The sequence below is a fragment of the Ailuropoda melanoleuca genome, chromosome 1 (assembly GCF_002007445.2).
Source record: "Ailuropoda melanoleuca isolate Jingjing chromosome 1, ASM200744v2, whole genome shotgun sequence".
NCBI lineage: Eukaryota > Metazoa > Chordata > Mammalia > Carnivora > Ursidae > Ailuropoda > Ailuropoda melanoleuca.
In genome coordinates this window covers 162,669,051-162,691,996 of record NC_048218.1, presented here as the reverse complement: position 1 = coordinate 162,691,996, position 22,946 = coordinate 162,669,051, and the positions used below count along the sequence as shown (strand labels likewise).

General features: G+C 44.8%; 1 protein-coding gene across 6 annotated transcripts in view; it reads left to right on the top strand.

Annotated features, from left to right (window-relative positions):
• Window positions 1-22,946, top strand: part of OSBPL3 (oxysterol binding protein like 3) — a 179,765-nt gene that overhangs the window by 73,929 nt on the left and 82,890 nt on the right. For 5 of the 6 annotated variants that reach the window (XM_002912864.4, XM_002912867.4, XM_011223670.3 and 2 more), the window contains one exon: window positions 14,417-14,655. In XM_002912864.4, coding sequence (XP_002912910.1) covers window positions 14,560-14,655 — 96 coding nt within the window. In that variant the 5' untranslated portion in view covers window positions 14,417-14,559. Of the gene's footprint in view, window positions 1-8,465; window positions 8,932-14,416; window positions 14,656-22,946 lie in introns of those variants that run through there. The other variant, XM_019798613.2, reaches the window with a different exon arrangement.

The window sequence follows — 22,946 nt, the reverse complement described above, 5'->3', positions numbered from 1 at the left end:
CCTTTAAACTGCTAAGTCACATCCTGCTTTGCATTTTAATTTGTTACAAATTAGATGCAGTAGACGTAGGTCTGGCGTTAGATACTAAAATGAAATTTAATGCCAAAATAAAAAGAGGTAGTCCTGTGGAGTAAATCTTGCTGTCATTCCTGGATGCCAGATTTTGGGCAGTGGTTCTCAACCCTCACGGTGCATCAGAATCACCTGGGGAGCTCTTCCAGTGCCTTTCCCCGGGGCCCGGGCCTCATCCTGGAGCATCTGGATGAATGGGTTTGGAGTGGGGCCAGACTGGTATTTTGTAGAAGCTCCCCAGGGTGACCCTGTCCTGTAGCCAGGTGCCCTCATGCGGTAGTTCTCAAGCCTGGCTGCATGATGGGATCACCCTGGGGAGCTTCTCCCCACAGGGCACCTCTTTCAAGCTTTTGCTCTCAACTCCAGCCCCATTGAGCTCTTCCCTGTGACTGCCCACAACCCGGACTAGATACCCCACTGTGAACTGGGCTCTGGCTTGTTTCATCGACATGCTGCTTATCTCCTTGACCAGAGTGGTTTCCTCCCTGCATTAAGCTTGGCCACTTAGTTTCCATCCTTTAGGGGTTAGCACTGGATGCCTAGTAGGTACTTTATAGATGTGTATTGACTTCCATGTTCATCAGTGTAACCATTCTCCTTTGACTTCTTGCATTTTCATTAGCACTTTCTTTCTTAGCCCACATTTATCCGTTAAGTGTTTCTTCCTCTTGAGAGATGGCAGGGCAAGTCAGAGTGGCTAAACGGCAGGAGGAGGAAACCCAGCCCGGTGCTGGTTTTGCGGTTCAGGCCTGGAGGGATTGACCTGTGGACTCCTCCTTCTCCAATCAGAACACGGTCATCCTGTTCTCAAGTGGCTCTAGGGACCACGTGGGTGGCAAATGCAACACGAGTGGGGCTGTCCTGCTGGAGAAAGAGAACATGCTTAGAGGAACGGAGCTCCACAGAAAGCCTACTGAAGAATATGGGGTTGTTGCAAGAGAATATGCCCCTAGAACTGGAAAACAGTAACTTTCTGTAGTTGTCGAACCACGAGGATTCTCACTGCTGGTGTTTCAGGGGCTCTGCTTTCTGGCCCAGGAAGCTGACCAGGGGAGGGGTGGTAGACCCCGTCTTGTGGAGGGGTACAGAGGTTACCAGGATTCCTAATTTTAATTCATGATGCTTTCTTAGGACATATACTATTGGCACTACAGCTCCATAACTGACAGACCCCCAAATTAAGTGATTTTAACAAGATTGAAATCTATTTCTCTGTCGTGTAGCTGTCTGGTTATTCCTGACCTGGACAGTGACGCTACTCTCTTCAGCCAATGGCTTTCATTTCTGGATCCAATTGTCACCGTCTCTCAGCCCCCAGGAAAAGACAGAGAACACGTGCACGTCTCTTGTTAGCATCTACTGCACCTCACCGGCAGAACTCCGTCTTACCCCCTCCCCCACGGAGCTGCAAGGATGGCTGGAAATGTAGCTTCTAATGAAATGACCTTGTGCCCACCTACAACTTGAGTGTTCTCTTATAAAAGAAAGGGAGAATGGATATTGGTGAACCGTAAGCCAAGGGATGTGTAATGATCTGCCAAAATATAAGATCTACCAACTACCACCCCTGTTCATTGGTTTGGTTAAAAGTACATTAAACTGTCAAAAGGAACCTCGAATGTATTTCTCATGCTACAAAGTCATGGTAGGACACTGAAGGTCTCTAGCAGACCATGTCATGTCTCTACCTTTCAGGGGAAGGGAGCCAGGAGTTGGAAGAGGATGTGGAAGGTGGTCAAATAACCATAGCACAGGTGGTGCTGACAAATGGGTTTGGTTTGCGGGACAGCCTCTTGGCCTCTTTGCAAACAAGCATGCTTGGCAAGAATTCACCAACCCGGTCAAAAGAGTTGAACTGAAGTTTAATGGCAAGGAAGAAACATTAAGACCTGATTGGACGGAGGACAGTAGGCATGGTGAAGGTAAAAGCGATAACAAAGGAGAACTTTAGTAATTTACGAGGACACCTTGGAAGCAGGGTGGGTATGTATCATCTGCCATTGTGCAGCCTATGAGGACAAAGCAAAGTAGACACGAAACATGAAAACTTGGACATAGATAGGATCGTCTGATCATCTCACCGAGAAGGTGAGAGTGGTTCTCGTGGCTAAAATATGATTCTAGAAGGGCAGATTTTGCTTTAAAGAAGCAGAACTATGAAAATCCAGACCTTAAGGGTGAATTGCTGGATAAGGGGGGAAAAAAGCCACAGAAAGGCTGTTGGAGTAGGATCAATATTATGGATTGCTAGGTAGAGATTATGGACGATGATTTCTCCCCAGAGACTATAAATGTAGGGTGGCAGCCACACGTGCAGATAAAAGCACCGTAAGTCTCATTCTGCTAATTTCTGATAAACTCTTGGCTTGTTTTGCTGATCATTTAATTTTTAAGACTGAGAAAATAATGCAAGGATTGACATCTCTGGATTTCTTTCTGATCCAACAAAGAAGCATTGGCCAGTGATATAAAATGACAGGAACCAGGGGGGAAATCCCCAAAGAAGTGTGCTTTGGGCATAGCCATATACTCTAGAAACATTTCAACAGTTGGGACCAAAGAGAGACATGATCTCTCTCGGGGCCAAAGACAGAATGGTAAGGAGACCTCAAAAAGAAGGGGTAGCTAAAATGCTCTGAAACTCCTATCAGTCTGGCTCAATGATCACAATTATTGTTATTCTTGCTACCAGTCTTCCTAAGTTTACTTTCCCACAGAATGTAAAGATGAGGGAAATGCAGTCCCCCAGTTAGATGTAGACCTCACGGGTGGTGGTCAGTGTATGAAGAGTGAGTCAGTTACAGGAAACAGAAGACAGACTTTCAGAGAGCACAGAAGGAAAGCAGGGCTTCGAAAGAGGCATAAAACTGGGGGTGGAGGTGGTTTCAGAAAAGGTTTAATGGAGAAGATGACATTTGAAGTGCTCTTTGGAGGGTGGAGGACATTTCCACAGATGGAGGAGAGAACGTGGGTTCCAGGGTGCTTCACAGAGAGAGACCAGCATGGGTCAGTGCAGAGTGGGGTAATTGCAGGTGTATCCTGTCCCCTAGAATTTAAGGCATGGGATGTGAGCTTTTGGAGAGGAGGTGTGAGTAATAAGAGCTGAGGTACAATGGAGTGATGTCTGCTGGGTACTGTGTTGAGCGCTTTCCATGAATTATTTCAGTCCGTCTTCACAAAAGCTTAATACTATCATTCACTCTCTTTTTGGATGAGTCATGACTTGGAAGTTGAATAACACACGGTGAGTGGTAGGTAGAGCCAGAGTCCAAAGCCAGCTCAATTTAACTGAAGGGAGGGGCTTAGGCTTTTTAACCTAGTTCTATAACCAGGGGGAATTTTGAGCTGAGGAGAGACACTGAAATCTTTTGGGGAAGGTAAGTTGGGTGAGGGAAAGTAAGATAGTGTGAAGTGACGGGGGAGAACCTCAGTGGAGATCTAGGGTGGACTGGTACTTGTGGGAAGGGAAGAATGGAGAACTAGTCAGGGGTGCTGAAGTGAGTGTCAGGTCAGAGCTGGATTCTGTGGTATTGAGAGATCTGGGGGAGGGGGATCAGGGTGGACCAGGAGATGGTGGGTGTCTTGGAGTCGGGGAGCTCAGCCCCGGTGTCAGCATGAGGGAGTGATGAGTTTGTTCTTGACGTGAGCAGTAGGCTTCATGTGCCAGTGATAAATCCGGGCTGTGGTCTGGAGGAGGATAAAGATCATAGAATGGGTAGACAGCTGCCTTATGAAAGTCAGGGGAATGGGTGAGGTGATCAAGAGTTAAAGCTCATAGGGGCGCCTGAGTGGCACAGCGGTTAAGCGTCTGCCTTCGGCTCAGGGCGTGATCCTGGCGTTCTGGGATCGAGCCCCACATCAGGCTCCTCTGCTGGGAGCCTGCTTCTTCCTCTCCCATTCCCCCTGCTTTTGTTCCCTCTCTCTCTGGCTGTCTCTATCTCTGTCGAATAAATAAATAAAATCTTAAAAAAAAAAAAGAGTTAAAGCTCATAGAAAAAAGTGGATGAAGGACAAAACTTTAGTAAATGCCTATGTGCCTGGGAGAGAAAAAGAGGAGCCAGCAAGCCACACATGGAAGAGGAACGAATTAAGAGTGTTACACATGCTAGAATAAAGTCTGCAGAACTCCTATCAGGAATGAGCTGAGGCTTTCAAAAAATGTTGAAAAGCTATGAAACAGCTTTTCAAACATATATCCAGAGCCAGATGAACAAATGAAAGTAAGCTTCTGGGTGTGGAAACTTTCCCTTCAGAAAACATCAGGAGTGAAAAGAATTATTCCAAGTCCACATTTTTTTTCTCTAAAACTATTTTCTAAAGGAGAAGTACTAACTGAAAAGAATTGAGTACACGCAAGAGAAGAGGAAGTTGAAACCCAATACAGGGGAAGAGATAGGAAACATGTACCTAGCTCTGTGAAATGGGTTCTGGGTGTCCGTTTAGACCGAAACACACCGGGGGACTGAGTTACTTCGGTCTTCACAGAGCCCCTGAGAGTAAACTGTGCGGGATGAAAGAGAATGCGATGGGTTTCAGAAGCCTAACAGTGGGTAGATGCTGGCAAGATTATTAGAGAAAGGACATTTCTGCAAACTCTAGAGCAGGGGTTCTCAATCCTGGCTGTGCTTTGGAATCTACTGGGGCGCTTTTACCAAACTATTGCTGCCCACGTGTTACCCCTAAATTTCCGATGAACGGGCTATGAGGACATCATAGCACCCCTTAGAACGTTCCGACAAGCATCCAGGGGTAAGAGTCACAGCTGCATACTGATGAGTTCTGTCCATCCACTGCAGAATTCTTTAATGCAGGATTACTAATCAGGTGAACAGTTTACATTCGGAAAAGGGGTTGGTTGGGTTTACTAGTTTCCCCTTGTGGTTAGGTTACTGGATTGTAAAAATGGATCAAGAATTAAAAACACCACACATAAGAGTAGATCTTATTGCTACCAGTTGACACCTGAGGATTGGGTTATCCTCAGCTCAGGAATTTGTCCTGGGAGACCTAGGATGGAGTGATAGGTGAGATCTACAACCCTGGGAACCACCGGGAGGGAGAATGGTAAGAATATGGTTCTGCTGAGGAGGACGCAGCCTGATGCAGTCGCGCCAGCAGCAAAAGCCACTCTCCTGAGGGAATTCGGGAGTTAGGGGCCGGGGGGTGGGGCGGGGGTGCAGATAAGTGCCAAGAGTGGAGCCCATGTGACTGGGAGTAGGGGCTCTGCTCGGAGGCAAAGCCCTGGGCATCAGGGTGGCCAGCTGGTATTGCCGGACAAGAGTGTTTTTGGGTAGCAAGCTCCTTTCCCATTTTTGAAGGAGGGTGTCAGACATCTCTAAGTGTGTTTGAAGTATTCGCTGAAGTATCTATCTTGTGATATCCTTGGGAACAGGGTGGAAAACTAAGGTCTGAGTCAAAAGCTTCTCTCCTGGTAAAGGATAGGATTCATCTGGGTGTATGACATGGAATTTTCATAATAATCATTTGGACAAAAATTAATTATCAATTTGGAAATTACCTCTGCCTCCTTCCCCATATCTTCATGCAAGCACTCTGTCCTAGAAGGCCGGCCGGCTTGGAGTCATCCATCTGCACACTCGGAAAGACTAGTGTGAGCAACCTCGGCCGCTAGGATCTCCCCCAATTGTCCTGCCCTTTTCCTTTCTTCACCAACAGGTACCTTTGCTGGGCTACTTTCCAATTCTGTGAGCTAGAGGTTATTATTTGCGTGTCTGTCCCTCCCTCCCCTCTCACCTGTTCTGAGCATCTCTGAGGCTTTTGCATGGTCAGGCTGAGGCTGGGGCTCCCCCACAAGATAACATGGGGCATCCTTGGGAGCTGAGGAGAAAACTGCCCACTGTCAGCATATCTTGCCAACAGCAGCTCGTATCACTTTCTAGCTAAAAAACAAAACAAAACAAAAACCCATTTTTAAATTTAAGTGTTGTCTTATTTCACAAAGTATTTGAAGTGGTTCCCAAGAAAACACACACTATCCAGGCAAATAGGTGGGCAGCTGAGAGAAGTAGAGCACAGTGACAGTAAGGTAAGTCAGGCACACAGAAATGCTCATCTTCACCCTGGTGGTCCTCTGTCCATCCGGGCACCCCAAACAAAGACGGTTATGTTCTCATATATAAATTCCCAGACTCCTAAAGCTGAGAACATGCCAGTCATTTAGGAGTGGTGCTCTGATCCTGAGACCTGGCTACATTCTTCATAAAGGTCCTTCAAAGAAACCCTTGTGCACGTGGGTATGGCCATTTTGAGGGCAATTCGGAATACCCAGCAAAACTAGAACTAGTTCTACCTTAAGATACAGTCACTGGGCTTATTTTAGAAAATCATATGCAGCCTCACAAGGAGCAGACCCTGCAGCTCTGTTTTTAAGAGCAAAGAATCAGAGACAACCTAAAGGAAGAATAAGTTAAACCAGGTATAGTCATACCACGAAACTGTGTGACACGAATGAACTGGAGTGTGTGTGTAATGACTGTAATCAGCCAGCTGCAGAAAGAAATGTATGATCCTGTTGATTGGGCACAAGTTTTTAAAAGCCAGAAAAAGAGTAGATATAGAGTATTATATAAATAAGGATGGAGACCTATTAATGCTGGGTGGTAGGAACATGGATATTTGTAGATATCCTTTGTATTTTTCTGATTCCGAGAGAAAAGCAGGTGCTGTGATGTTGTGCACGAGAGTGACCGCAGTACCATACCCTGGCTAGCTCATGGAGAGATGTCTACCCTGTCACCTTTCATAGGCTTTTGTATGCATTAACTCATCTAATCACCTCAACAACCCCTTTGGGGAGAGCCTTTCATTATTTCCATTTGTCACATGGAACACGGAGGATCTAGAGAGGCTAAAAATTTGCAGAAAGCCACTTAGTAAGGCTGGCTTTGGACCCAGGCAGTTTGAATCCAGAGCTCATGGCCTTAATTATTACACTACTCTATAAAACTTCCCAATATCTTAGGGTGGGTTGGTTATTTTTGTATATATGATCTCTCTCATTGTAGGCGAAGGGCACGATCAGAGGGCGGTGCAGGCAAGGCAGTTCTTCAGAGGTGAGAACAGTGCAGTTTGACCAGCTTCTCCATCTGATGATCTGGCGGAAGCTACGTGCACACATTATGTTACCTTTATAGGGGCGCCTGGGTGGCTCCACCGGTTAAGCATCTGCCTTCGGCTCAGGTCATGGTCCCAGGGTCCTGGGATCGAGTCCTGCATCAGGCTCCCTGCTCTGAGGGGAGCCTGCTTCTCCCTCTCCCTCACCCTGCTGTTCCCCCTGCTTGTGCTCTCTCTCTGTCAAATAAATAAAATCTTTAAAAAAAACTATGTCACCTTTTTAGATCCTTACCCATGCCTCTCAACCCTGGATCTGCATCAGAATTACCTGTGGGGGTTTTAGGGATTTCAGAGCCTGGCCCCACCCCAAATCCCACCATCCTAGAGCATGGGTAGGGCCTGGTCATCAGCACACACATAATTCTAATGTGTAGTCAGAGTTGAGATCACTGCTCTGCAGAGTCTGGATGGTACAACATTCAAGGTTATGCTGTTTGGCCAGAGCCTCCCGGGTAGATATTTTGTGTTGAGGATCAAGGACAGATCCGCATATGGTGGCTCCTGTGATGGGACTGCAGTTAATGTCTCATGAGATGAAGGCTCCTAATCTGGAAAAGCGAAGGCATGGACCTCCACCGACCCCGCCCCGTTCACGAGGGCTTTTGCAGGATAGGATCTGTCTGTCCCACTCTCCTTTAGTTTTCTGGAGGGTTGAGAAACTTTGCCGTGATGAGTAAGCCTGGGGGTGGGGACTGGAAACACATGGATCTGGTATTTGCAATCCCCGGCTTAAAGGAATAGTTAGGCAACAGGACAGAATCTTCCTCAGAGGAGAGCTCAGGGTCTCTTCCAGTCCCTGACACATATATACCAGAAGCCTCAAGATTCCTTGGGGAGAAGACTATGAACCTAGGGCAGTGGTTCTTAAACTTGTGTATCAAAATCACCTAGAGAACATACTAAAAACAGGTTGCTGGAACCCACCCTCGGCTCCTGCTCTGCAGTGCTTTGGTAGGGTCTGAGAACTTGCATTTCTAGCAAGCATTTCTACGAAGGTGATGTTGTTGCTGCGGGGCTGAGGACTACTTTTTGAAAAGCACGGGCCTAGGATAATAAAAGAGAGTTTTGTCTTCCTATCTACTCTGCTCCATGACAGATACACAGATAGAAGGACTGGCTCAGGGTAAAATAAGGGTTAAGAACTACTGGCTCCATCATGCACAAAATCCCGTGGGGAATGCGTCACATGTTCAGGCTATCAGGCCCATCCCCTGATACTCTGATTCAATCCATCTAAAGAGGAGCTTTCCAAAACCTGGATTTTAAACAAGAATCCAGGCGACTTTGAAGAAGGTGGATCTGGACACTTCGAGAAATTGAGCATGACTGTACAGTTAGGGGGATTACTGTGGGTTGGCAAATTTGAACCCAGAAATGCGAATGAAGGGATAAATTAACATCAGGCTATGGAGAGGAATTCAGTGCCCTTGTGCTCTTCTCAGTAAACCTTCCAGTGTAATTTGTTAGATGAGGACAGAATTTGCATGCCTAGGCAATCTGTGAATGCTTCCACAAAGGAAAAGCCAGCCAAGACCACTGAATGGCAACTGGTCCCCAGAAATGTCTTGACAGACTGGAATCAGGGGTCAAAACTAATGTGAGGAACTACGATAACAAAAAAGAATAGGCAATCTTGAATTTCAGCTAAAGGAAGGAAAGGAGTCCTGTTTGAGAGAAAAGCCCAGCTTCTCCACAGTTCCTACCATATCGGAGTCCTGGAGAACGGTAAGGACAGCGAGTGCCAGAAAGAGGTGTGGGTGTCCCCAAAGCTCAGACAAACGTGGCTACGGTGGCGGTGTGTATGTGGCCCCAGAGGGTGAGTGCTCCCCTCCCTCCTGCTCTAGCCAGACCACACCTTTAGCTTGTCTCCAGATCTGGGCACCGTTTTCAGGGAAGCACAGACAAATGGAAGTGTAATCAGAACTGGGTGGCTGTGAGCACAGGGTCACATAAGATACGGCTGTTCAGTCTGGAGGAGAAAAGATTTGCTGGGTGGGATGGGGGAGTGGTGGTGGTTCCAGTGCAGGCGTTGATGAAAAAGAAATTGTTACTCTTGCCCTCTGTCATGACAGTGTCTGCTAGTGGCAGACTAGGGATGCCTGGGTGGCTACGTCTGCTAGTGAGACAGATTTCAACTCTAAATGAAAAACTGTCTAGAACAGACTTCTTTGGAGACGAGTTTGGCTGTAAGCCTCGGTACTCTGCCCCCAGGAACAGTCAGCAGCGTCTCTGGATCAAGCCAGACATTCAGATAGTTAAAGCAGACTGGTCGGCATGACACACAGAGGTCCGGCTCAGCTATTTGAGGACATTGTGGTTAGAACTTGCTTCCAGAAACCTCTGATCAATTTATGCATCTTAGCACCAAATGACCAAAGCCCTCCTGTTGATCATGTAACATCTTGGAAATCGAGGTGTTTTAGCGGGCATCGTTTCTAAAAAGACGCTCATCCAGGATTTGAATCCTTTTCTTTTACGAAAAAAGACTGAAAAACCAGAAATGGATATTCCATTATGAATTTTTTTTTGGTGTTGAGACATAATTCTTCTATATATTTTACTGGGAAATTTTAAATTAACTGGAACTATATGCCATCTGGTGTTCATGCGAGTTGTTTTCAAGGTTGGAAGGAGAACCTGTTTGTCAGCCAAACATGACCAAGTGTGTGAGTGCAGACCGCCAGGCCTAATAGGATAATAAATAGCTGTGTTATATGCCACTGTTTCAAACCCACTTGTTAATGTTACGTTGCTTTCTTGGACAACCAATGGTGATGAATAATGTGGCTTTTATCTTTTTGCATTTATGTCGTATTCAAAGTAAGCATGCTACTTTGATGGTTGAAAAATCTGTTCACACTTATGTTACAGATTTGGGGAAATGTTAATAAGTTTTAAAATTCTGTGGAATCCTTATTTGTTTTTGGTGGCAAGAAGAATATAAGATCTTATTTGGTGCTGTGTATGCCACTTCCAGGAAGCCAGGAGAGGAAGAAAGGGAACTAACGTCTGTTGAGTGTCTATTCTCTCCACACCAGACACCTTGTCCTCATTTTTCATTTAAACCTCATGATGCCCCATTTCCTACATAAAAACCGTAAAGATAGCAGAGGTTACTACATCTGTCAAGGTGCACAGAGTTTGTAATAAATTCAAACTTAGGTCTGCCTCCTTCCGAGTCACATACATCTTGGTCTGTACATCTCCTTTGCATCTTTTCCCAAACTCTGTATTGTTTTTTAAGTGAAAATGACCAAAATAAGTCTTAAGATCCATCTTTGTGTCCAAAATGCTTGGCAGTGCCTTGATCATTGGCTCTTGCCCATTCTTGGTAGAAATCAGAGTTCTCTTTTCCCTACTGGAAGCCCCACGCTTGCGTGTCTCATGCAGTGGGCTGTTAGTTGGAGCATCATTTTCACCTGGGCCTGACCCATCAGCTTCCAAGGTGAGTAGCAATGGTGAGAGAGGACCTAGCTCATTTCATAAGCACAAAAGGGCATTTTTTATTTTTTTAAAGATTGTATTTATTTATTTGACAAAGAGAGCACAAGCAGGGGAGCAGCAGAGGGAGAGGGAGAAGTGGACTCCCTGCTGAGCAGGAGCCCGATGCGGGGCTCGATCCCAGGACCCCGGGATCATGACCTGAGCCAAGGGCAAATGCTTAATCGGCTGAGCCACCCAGGCATCCCCAAGAAGGGCATTTTTGAGTTGACGTAAGTGCATTGAGCTTCTCATACCTGTTCGTTTTGGCTACCAGGTGGTTCGTTGACATGAAAGTGGGTCTCACATTGAATTCTGTCGTGCATCGAACACTTGTATTATGTTGAAGGCACAAGAGCAGTCATACAGCCTGTTCCTGTGAGTTTGGGAAGTCCCAGCTGTCTGTCTATTGGGACAGACAGGCACTCGCCAGACAGGTTTACTTGGGGCAGGTAGCACAGCATTCGGCAGGAGGATTGGCCCCTCTACCCGTGAGATCAATGGTGAAGGGAGGGAGGAACCTTCTGAGGAGGATGTAAATGTTCTATTTCTTGATCTGGGTGGTGATTATTTCAGTATTTGCAAATGTAAAATTTCACAGAGCTGTCTGTGTGCTTAAGATTTGTTCACTTTACTATATGGAAGTTATGGCTCAGTACAAAAGAAAATAAGGGTGGAAATAAATTATTGTCCTTAAGTTGTTCACAGCATGTGAGCAGGGAAAATATTATATTTTATACAGACCCCTTGAGTTAGAGGTTTTCCGTGCAATGGTCACTGGGAGAGGAGAAAGTGCCAGGGCTCTTTCATAGCTACCCTCATTATCCATATACCCCTGAGTCAGTGGTCCCGGCCCCTTCCCCATTTTACCAGGTCAGCACTGTGAGGTCACAGAGTTGGAGTCAGAGACACCAACCTTCTGTGTGACTCCTCTTTGTTAAGGTCCTCTGTCTTGGGACTCCTGTCCGGGTCTTCCCTCTAAGGACCCACAGACCAGCCCTTAGGGTCCCCTAGGCTGACACAGTAACTGCCTCATTCCCCACGACCACCTTCCTCCCGGGACACCTTAGTCTCAGGCCTCTGTGGCCTTCATGTTCTATTCTACCATTTTTAAGTATTTCCTTTTCCCAGAATTTGACCTCTTTTGCCCGTTAAGCCGTAAATGAACTGCATTTTAACTAGTGATTTTAACTGCATTTCTTTTTTTTTTTTTTAAAGATTTTACCTATTTATTTCACAGAGAGAGAGAGAGACAGCCAGTGAGAGAGGGAACACAAGCAGGGGGAGTGGGAGAGGAAGAAGCAGGCTCCTAGCGGAGGAGCCTGATGTGGGGCTCAATCCCAGGACTCCAGGATCACGCCCTGAGCCAAAGGCAGACGTTTAACGACTGCGCCACCCAGGCGCCCCTTAACTGCATTTCTGATGAGGCTAGGCTGCAAGGTTCTGGGGGATGAAGCAAGATCTATTTCCCTAGGTGATAATCCCAGAATCCCAGACTCACTCAGGGATAGATGTGGGGGAGGCTGGAGTCCCACCCTTTCCCGTCCCTGGAGGAGAAAAAGAGTCACCGTGGTTCTTGCAGAGGCCTCACCGTACCGACTTAAATGATGTGGGATTTGGCCTGCTCCCAGCCCTGGCCCTGGCAGCTCTTTCCTCCGAGGTGAAATCTGGCAGAGCTAAGCGATAAAGATGACCCTTGCCTCTGGGACAGGGTCGTTGTGTTTCTAGTTTGGCAGTTTCAAGAATTTCTGTCACTCTTTATTGCCTGAGTTCCTTTCCGCTCCTTCTGCACTTGCTACAGACCACCCCTTGTCCCACGCCCTCCCTGTCAGAGCCTCAGCTTTCAAAACCATGACAAAAACACTGGCTCCTGCACACAGAAGCGCTTTGTTGGTATTCCTGATCCACTGTGGGATCGGTTGTCATGGCAACGGCTGCCCCCACACACAGGTCATCCTTTGGGGTTCCCGTCATGTTTTCTTTTCTCTCTCTTTCTTCAGCAACAGCCAACGTGCTATTAAACCGACTATTAATATATCCGTACAGCCTTCCCTGGCAGTTTTGAACTTGACCGCATTGGCTTCTAACTTTGGGTCCAATTAGTCATGCCCCACAAGTGAAGCTAACTTTGCGAAGAGGCTGATGTTGGTTTGGTTTTAGTCTTGGTTATTGTTGGATCCGATATGTATGAATGCAGGGATTTGGGGGGCTTCTATGAACCCAACGTGCGGATTGAGTTCTTTGGCTACACTACCTTAAGTTTATTTTCTGACATGATGTTTCTCTTTGCCTTGGTTTTAGTTAATGGCTTTAACATACTCATTTTTTTTTTTGGTTTGTTTTTATTGAAATTCTGGTTAATATACCGTGTAATATTAGTTTCAGGTGTGCAATATAGTGATTCAACACTTCCATACAACACCCGGGGCTCATTAGCATACTCATTTTTAAAGAACTAAGTGTTAATGAAAGGCATAGGAAATTGAGTACTTAATAATTAACCAAACGTTTAAAATAATATCTAACTAGCTGTGTCCCTAATAACATGCTTCTTTTAAAATTAAGACTATGTGAACACTAAGAACCAAATAAATTGGATATATATATATTTTTTTATTGTTGTTAACACGCTTGGGAAAGTCACAGAGTTTATTTGAACTTAGTGTGTCAAATAAAAGGCTGGCCTTCTGAAGCCAAAACCCAACATGTTAGTTACCCTTCACTCAGGGCTGTGGATGAAGGCAGTGGTTGACCCGTAAGAGCTGTGGTGGCAGCTGGAAGCTCAACTGCTTGTAAGCGGTGTCCCTGCCTCTGCCCTGGTCAGTTCCCTTCCCCACCGTAGACACTTCGCCATCTTGGAGATTAGTACTGTGCTGTGGGAGGGAATGGGGCAGGGCCTCTGTAAAGCTGGCTTATGATGTGCTCCCTCCTGAGTCTTTCTAGGCGGCTGCTCAGATCTTCTGGATCTTAGAGTTGGGCAATAGCTGTTATCACCAGACCCGGCTATTAAAGCATGCTTGTTTCCAACACCAAGGTGAAAGGCCTGGCATCTCGCCTGAATTCGGTCTCTTGCCAGCTGCGTGATTGGGCAAGTTACCTAACTTCTCAGAGACTCCGTTGTTTCCTCTGTAAAAGAGAGATAATCTCCTCCCATCAGACTGTTGATTAAATGAGATCATGTGTATGGGAAACTCTTACTATAGGGCTTTGAACACCTGTTTTCAGTTCTTTGGGGAATGTACCTAGGAGTGGAATTGCTGGATCGGGTGATAATTCTGTTTAACTTTTTAAAAAACTGCCAAACTCTTTCCAACTATGTTGTACCATTTAATATGCCTACCAGCAATGCCTGAGCGTTCCAGTTTCTTCTAATACTTGTTATTTTCCATTTTTTTAAAAATTATACTTATCACATAGTAGGTATGAAGTGGTATCTCGTGGTTTGGGATGGTTTTTTATAGTACTGATTTTGAATGTGTCTGTACTCAAATTTTCTTACTAATGTTCTTAATTCTGGCATATTGCAAAGCTACATGAAAAACCACCTGTACATAATTTCCAATAAAAGATGGGTGTAAAGCATCTTTTCCTTCATAGCTCCTGATATAATTCAGCATCTTGGCTCTGTAATCTGTACTGCAGACAAACCACCTGGAGACAGTCAGGGGCTAATTACAGATGGTGTCTCATGCCCCTGACCTTCTCTGTAATCCTTTTCTTTTGCTTTTAGAGAGTTCTTCTGGGTCATCCAAAATGCTTTTAAAACGTAGTGGATAAGAACTGAGCCACCTGCCTACGTGGGACTTCGTACTCTCAGCTCCACTGTCTTCTGATGGCATTTTGACTGCGTCAAGGCCAAGTGACCCACTGCTCATGATGAGTGACGAGAAGACCCTTGGAGTGTCCCAAAAACTGGTCTCACCGTCAAGGAGCACAAGTAGCTGCTCTTCCAAGCAAGGAAGTCGACAGGTAAAGTTTAACCAATGCAAATTTTAAGATGCAAATTTACACAAAGAAATTGGCAGATTAAGATGTGTGCATTGACTTGGGAACTCCTACTTCTCGGTGGAAGAGCGTTTGCTTTCAGTCATATCTTAATTATACGAGAAGGGTAAACTGTAGGTACTTTTAATAATGCAGCTTGAGCGCTTACCTGATGGGAAGGAACTGTATTTGGCTCTTTGCATTATTTTATCCGATTTCTCCAACGGTGCTCCAACACAGATAGGAATATCCTCATTTTCCCCCTGAGGAAGCTGAGTCAGACAACTGAGTTATTTGGTCAAGGATACACAGCTAGTAAGTGGCAGAACAAGAAGTCAAAACTCAGTCTGACTCCAGAGCCCACACTTTCCTTTGTACCCTACTGACCAAAACAAAAACAGCCACTGTTCCAGTAAGTTTAATATCCTCCTGCCCTCTTCCTCCTTCCCCTTCCACCACAGATTGCCATGTGGGTCACTTTGAGTCTCCCCTGCTCTCTTTCTCCACTGGATGAGGGAATCGAAGCCACAGAGCAGTGGTCAAAAGGAATTCAGTAGGAAGAAGAAAGAAGTGAAACAGAGACATGAATCATGAGCTCCTAACTAAGTGCCAGCTGTAATTATATGTTGTTTCTTGGTTTTCTTTCTAATAGATCTCTGTTGGCAGAATTCGCTGGGTTTAGGTCAGTGGCAGCAAATGCACGTTAATCATTATAATTCTACCACCTTCAGTGAAGTAGAGAGTGGGCTGTCAAGAAGCTGTGGGTTCACGACCAAAGTGGTCCCTGAGCCTTTTCAGCATCTGCTGGCTGTGCTGGCATTGCCTTCCCCCCCTGGGAAGCGCTGGCGTGAGAACTGGCCCAGCGTCCTTGGTTCCAGATTTGGAAACAATAATCTGGCACCTCGGGCACATCTGCCCATTTCTGATGCATCCTCATGGGTCTCCCCATCTGAACATTGCCTGGGACAGGGAGCTTGTCCCTTCACAATGCTGCTTCATGTCGTTAGAATCTACGATTGTACACAGATCAGACTTTGCCCCAGCCTAGACATCGGGGAAGCCCTGCAAGATCTCCCATGAGGGGTTAGGAAGAAGAATTTCTTTAGCTCTGTAATCACCTCTGTCTGGGATTAAAAAAAAAAAAATGACTAAAACTAGTCCCTGGCTAATGCATCGGGGCTCCTTTGGAGTTCTGGCTTCCTAAAGGTAGCTATAAGCTCACCCTCCTTGTCAGCTGTCCACGGGGGTGTTTCTCTCCCTAAGCCGAGATTCTGATTGGGATTAAAGCCTGAAGGTGTGATCTTTCCCTCCCCCTTTGCATCTAGTAGCATCTATTACTATGTCCTTCTATGATAAAGAGAAGGAACATGATTCATTGAAACAGCTAGTGCTTATAACAACATGGGAACTGGAGCAGTGCAGTGACAGTCTACGATTAAATCCTACAGAAACTTTCTTTTGGTGTGTTGTTTGAATTGATTGATTTGGTTTTCACAGAGATTCTTTTGAGCTTGTCATGAAGAGTGAGAGGAATGTGCATGATGCCTTAATTTTTTTCTCACTTAGAATGGTTGGGCATTCAGCTATTCATTCATCAAATGGTCATGTGGCAGAGCAGGTGGAGAATTTAATAAGTTTATTCCAACCCTAGACTGAATCTAGTTATAAAGGCCATGTTTCATTTCAGGGACCATTTTCTTATTCCGCACACCTTCCCATCCTTCTGTCAAAGAGAAGTGTTCTGTCTCAGGAGTGGCTTAGCTTTTCCATCCGAATCGTCCACTTTGGCAGGCTGTGTCCATTCTGCCACCACAAGCTGTCCCAAGATTGTCTTTCATTCTCTAAAGGTGATGGGGAGGTGCAGGAAACTTGGAAGTTCAACCTTCGTGGCTCTGAGGGAACAGAGCTGTACCCCGTGGTCTCGCAGATGCTGAAGATAGCGACGCTGTGTTTCCAGTCACTTCACTGGAAAGTGCAAGTTCAACACTTAAAACCTCAATATTTGTATAATAAGAAATTTAGTGTGAGGCATGTTGAAGCCTAACTGATAAATATAATCTGTGTGACAACCTACTTGTTTTTAAAGCTCCAGTCTAAAGTCACTGTTAGGCTGTTCTTTTCATTTCGTGGGGGGGATGGGGAGGGGGGAGTATAAGCCTGATATTGACTGCATTGGATCCTCTTTAATGCTGGTTTTTCTACTATGCTTTGGAATTATGCTTTAGAGTGTCATCTTGAGTTTGTTTCCCCATGTTCTTTCCTTGAGCTCACCCTGCCCTATCTGGGGATTTGCTATTACCTGCTTCTTACCTCTTAGGACCCCAACCCAGAGCCAAGGGTTATATTTGCAGTTGGGAGCTTCTGTTCCACGTCAATGATAGAACATCCAAGATCCACCACCAGGCCAGCACACATGGCCCAAGTCTGGTTGTGAGGCTATGTCTGCCTTCTGCCACCTCCCCGGATAAGGCAAGTTTTAAAGCCCCCTTTCATTGTGGTGTGGAGCTATGCTTCTGCATTTGTTTATTTCCAGCAGTGAGGCTAGCTCAGGTCCCAGCCTTTTCCTGTGGACATTTTTAGGCCCATTAGCCCACAGAAGTAGGACTCCTGGACACTTCTGTCGACGGTTTCCTTTGCATTTCTATTTTGTGTTTGATCCATGGAGATACTAACTTTTTTTTTTTTTAATCACACAGACACACACAAAAAAGCCCCTACATGTTTATAACTTCGTATATTTTTGCTGTTTGGAGCTGAGGTGGTGATAAGAGAGAGGCACTGAATGCACAAACTTATAATATTGTCTTGGCTGAAAGACTCAGTCGTCTTAAGTCATTTTACTTAAATTCTCCTCTCACATCGCTAGGTGACATTTAGAGTCTCTGCACTCCAGCCACACTGGCTTTCTTTCAGTTCCTTGCACTGAACCTGCCCTTGTCCTTCTTTCTTGAACTGAATTTGAACTTGTTCTTCCTATCCCAGAGCCCCCTCACATGAAATCACAAGGAGCTGCGCATTTATGTAGAGGTATTCCCTCTCTATGTCTTGTTAGGAGACCTTGTTTGCTTTCTTGAAGGACAGAATGATCAAGAATTGTGATTGATGTCTTTGTTTTTACATCTGACCTAAGATAGATGGTTTACGATTTAGGACCATGAAAACCCAAGAAGGATTCTGCCATCTTTTAGCTTAAATACTAGGGCTTTTGATATGTAAATATAGCATGCCTCATTTTGTCAGTATGGAAACAGTCTGCAAATATAATCTCATCAAAGTAATTTTGGGAGGAGTGTATGCATTAGTGATTAGAACTTGAACTCTCCAGTCTCCGTTCCACCCATTCATTGGTTATGTGACCTTAAGCTCTTAAACTTAAGCCTCTGTTTTCTCATCAGTGAAATTGAAATAATAATAGCTCTGGGGCGCCTGGGTGGCACAGCGGTTAAGCGTCTGCCTTTGGCTCAGGGCGTGATCCCGGCGTTATGGGATGGAGCCCCATATCAGGCTCCTCCGCTATGAGCCTGGTTCTTCCTCTCCCACTCCCCCTGCTTGTGTTCCTTCTCTCACTGGCTGTCTCTATCTCTGTCAAATGAATAAAATCTTAAAAAAAAAAAATAGTTCTCTTCACATGGGATTATTGTGAGAATTAAAACTGAAGCATCTAATCCAGGGTGAGACTCATAATAGATCCTGAGTTAATATTAGCATTCATTTTTGTTACTATAGTTGACATTAATTTGAACTTCATTTTTATTTATGGAAAATATGCTCATAGAGAATAGTTCTGCTTTTTGCCCCTAGAAACTTCTACAGGCATTATGTATGTATCTCCCCACGTATCTACCCAGTGCTCGTTAGTATTGCACAAAGGCCCACAAAAGTATACAATGTATATATGAATATATACTTATAAAAAGTGCCTTCCTTTATACATATTAACAAAATGCTTTTTATTTATGTATGTATGTATTTATTTATAAGAAAGAGAGTGTGCATGGATTGTGGGGGAGGAGAGAGAGGAGAGAGGAAAGAGAGAGAGAGAGAGAGAGAGAGAATCTTAAGCAGGCTCCATTCCCAGGGCAGAGCTGAGCACATGGGCTTGATTTCATGACTTCAAGACCGTGATGTGAGCTGAAATCAAGAGTAGGACGCTTAACCAACTGAGCCACCCATGCACCCCCAGAATGCTTTTAGAGAAGGATATAATAGCATATTCACTGTTTGGGCCGTATTTGGTATTTTCAATATCTGGCATAATCCATACCTAAAACAAGTGAAACAAGTTGGTGAATCCCTACCCTTTTCTGTTCTGCGAGGCCTTGTCCTTTCACGAGGATAAATGTTTTCTCCTCCTCCCATGCCGGCGCCTGTCTAGGGCTAGTAGCTGTGCAGAGCATTGTGTTGAGAAGGAATCTGACTGTCATGAGAAAGAGTGCCGTGTTTTCAGCTGTGGCTCAGGGGCATCGACAGGGTGAATGGCAGCACAGGGGCCACATTTGTCACCCCTTAGTGATATTAGGGGTTGCAATTAAGCCATCTCTGCTCTAGTCTTTACATTCTGCTGTTGCAGGAAACTTAGGCAAGTGAACTTTGTCTCCGTTCTTGATCTATGAAATGGAGACAAAACTCACCTCCTGCTTCCTTTCCAGAGTTGTTTTGAGAGAAAGTGGAATGTTTTTACTGGCTAAAAGATGTTAAAACTCTTTGGAGAAAGATCCTCTGTAAATTTAAGAAACTCTTAAAATTACAGATGAGCTCCCTTTGAACTCAGGCCTGTTCCAGAGCCAGAACGGAAATGGTCTTATTTCGAGAATGCTGACAGCCTGTGGAAGAAATGGATCTCTTTGGAGAAGAGCAGAGCATCCTTCAGATATAGTGCCTTTGTGCTCTCCCTGAGGAAGTCCCCAGTTAAAAGAACCAGCTTACCCAAGGGACAGGCTGTCGGTCCCTTCTGAATGTCATACTCATGCCCTATGTTTTGTAGTGTGCTTGGTCCATCTTTGCTTTAGTGTTCTTCCCTGTTTCGGACTTTGGTTCAGCTACCCCTTTAGCTAGACTGATCCATATGAAACTGTTCTGTCCTTTTGAATTTTGTGATTTTTCTGGAAAAGAATCTTCATTTATCACTAATATATTAAAAATAACTTTTATAAAAATAATATGTGCTCACTGCAGGTCATTTCCAAGGTATACACAAATCTATGTTGAATTGCAACACTTTAATTCATTTACGTTTAATGACTGCAGCTGATAGGTCAAATAAATTGAAGCCTGACAATGACCGTTGGTTGTGGAGGCCATTGGTGGCATTGTCTAGTGGGAGAGGTAGGTGTGAAAGCCTGGTTAGAGCTCATTCTCATAGAGGGAATAGGAGCAGAGAAAGAGGGTACCCCAGTCCTACCAGGCCCCAGACGGGATTTGAGATAGGCCTTCACATGTTCCATTTGGGAACCTTGAGCTTGACTAATGCCATGCTAAACATTGCCCTTTTCTCTGCTCACGTAGATAACTCTCTTTTGATTAACTCATGGGTTGAAAGAGTGTATAGTTCTCAGACTCCTGGGTTTCTAGTTATACATTATTTTAGTCCTCACAGCTCCTAGTATGGGGCTTTTCACATGGCAGATGCAAATTATCGGGCTAAATTTACTGAATGCCAACAGCAGGTATCCATCAGGGCCGCTTAGAATGTATGGCCAGGGGGACATGGGCAACGGGAGCAAAATGCCCACAAATTCCCAAGCTCCCTCATTCCAGTGATGTATTGTGAGCATCTTCAAACATGAACAAAGGTCTCTCCATTGAATTTCTTCTGGCAAATGATGAAATTCCTAAGTGCTTTCTACACCTGTGGTCTCTGAACAAACACTCTACTGGAAAGTATGGAACAGACGTAACGGCGTCTTTGTTGCGACTGACCTGTATTCACACGGGCTCTGCTTTTTGCTAGCCGGGTGACCTTGCCACGTTACGTAAAACCTCTGAGTCTCAGTTCTTCAGCTCCGAAATTGGGATTGGGATTGTGTTTACTTTGGAGAACTAAGTGAAATAATAAAGATGAAGTACCTAGGCTAGCACATGGTAGACATTAGGTAAGTGTGGATTAATGAGTGAGTAAGCAGGCAGTTGCTAGGTTGAAAGATGACTATTCAAAAAGTCCTGTGGATATATTAAGTAGGTTAAGGGATACCGAAGTGGGAGAGAGAATTGCTATTTCTGAACTTGTCAAATATGAGTAATTTCCTCTCGCCTTCTTCCTGCTGCCCCCTTACATTTCTTTCCTAGAACTTTCAAAGTAACACATTTCTGAAGCCAGACTGAGCTAGACAAAGACGAATAAGCTTTGTCTTTACTGAAACAGTCCATATAGGACATATAGTCCAAGTTTTAATTCTTTAGCCAATATCTATTAAGAAGCTACATTAAAAGACCCTGGGCAGGGATATGTGAAGCTACCAAGGACAGGACAGCTGAACAGACCACTGCAATTAAGAGATTGACTCTGTCGGAGAGACTGCTTTGTAAAGAGAGCACGCTTCCTTTCTTTCCTAATGTGTTGTTAGAATTTGCTATATAGTAGGTTAGAAATCAGAAAGTGAATCCTTTTAAAATAATTGGCAAATGTTTCACTCTTGATTGTAGGGGATTTGAAATGGAGAGAGCCATTGCTAGGTAAGTCTCCATATACTTATGCATTTTGCCCTTGTCACCCTCCTGCCCCTGGGCTAATCTGAGATGGTGTTTGAGCTCTCCCAGGGTCACCTGATAAGGGTTTATTTATGCAGGCTATTAGATTATGCTGTCCTTCAGGGAGCCCAGGCTGTCTGGGTTTGGTGCCAGAACCCATAAGACATGAGGCTGAATGGGAGAGAATATGCCAAGGAGTGAAAAGTGAATTAAAGCTATAATGCTCAGGTGTTTATTGAACATGTGTAGTCCTCGGGTATTGAACATGCTTAGTCCTATGTATTTCTTCTAAATAATCGTATCTTTAGAGACTCTGAGACTTTACATCTTCCTTTTTAAGTTGAGCTGTATTGACACCACAAGAAAGACCAACCAGTCAGGGAGGAGAGCCTTGAGAATGTCGTGATTGTATCAGTCATTCTATAACGGTCACAAAAGAGGACAGGCGACAAGCATGAACTCCCTTGGGAGCTGGATGGCCCGAGTTTAAACCTTGGACTGTTTATAAACAGTTTGACCTTGCACAAGTGACTTAATTCTCTTTGCCTTGGTTTCTTACAAGGCTGTGCAAATTAGAAGAAGGGCTGCATGCAGTAGGTGTTGTGTAAGTGCTGGATACATAAACTATTCACTTTTCCTAAGCAGGCGTCCCAGCAGCCCTCACACAGTACCACATGGTGGTTGCTTCCCCACCTCCTCCTCTGATTTACCATCTGGGTAGCCCAGCATAGTCACATGGCTTGGCTGCTTCTGTCTGGGCTGGTCCGAGAGGAAGCGTTAGCAAGGGAACTGCAAATTAGCAAGCATCCATTAGCATTTTTGCAGCTCATGATATCCTTTCATTCTATCCCTTGGAGTCCCAAAACAACCCAGCGAGGTCTGTATTATCTTCTACACTTTAGAAAGAAAATATGGCTCAGAGATATTAACTGACTTGTTCTGAGTCGCACAGCTTGTAAGTGGTAGGGGATGAGGCAAGCATCTATTTGGAGAACGCTGGATTTCGTTAGGTACTAGAAAGCTGCTTTAGAGCTTCATTCAAGTCCCATGTGCCTTATAAAAGGCACATAAGCTAGCAGCTCTGTGCAAGCAGGGACAAGAATAATGCAGAAGTGGTCATAGGATCCATGAGGTTTCTCTGGAGCTGCTGTTTTGTTTTTGTTTATTGTTTTTCTGGTGGGCCCAACAGAGAAAAGCAATTAATTATACGCTTCTGTGTTCGTTTTCTGGATTCTCACTTTCTGGGCCTTTTATTTCTTCTTATTACCTACCTTTGGTCATACCTAAACAGGTCACACTGGACATGATACACTGGAAGTAGAAAGGGCAAAGATACAAGGCTCAATTCTCAGTGTATTCCTACTCTAAGTCTTGGAAAGAAAAAAACAAACAAGCGTTTGATAGAAGAGGTGAGGACTTCAGCTAAAATGACATATTTGAGTTGTTGGGGCTTCTTTGTTACTCTCCATGTCCACAAATGATAGACTGTCAGCTATATTCCACACTGTGAAGCGCAGGAAACATTGAACTCCTGAAACACTTCTGGAAGTTGCTGAACTGTTCACGCTGTTGTGCAATTGCAGGATGAC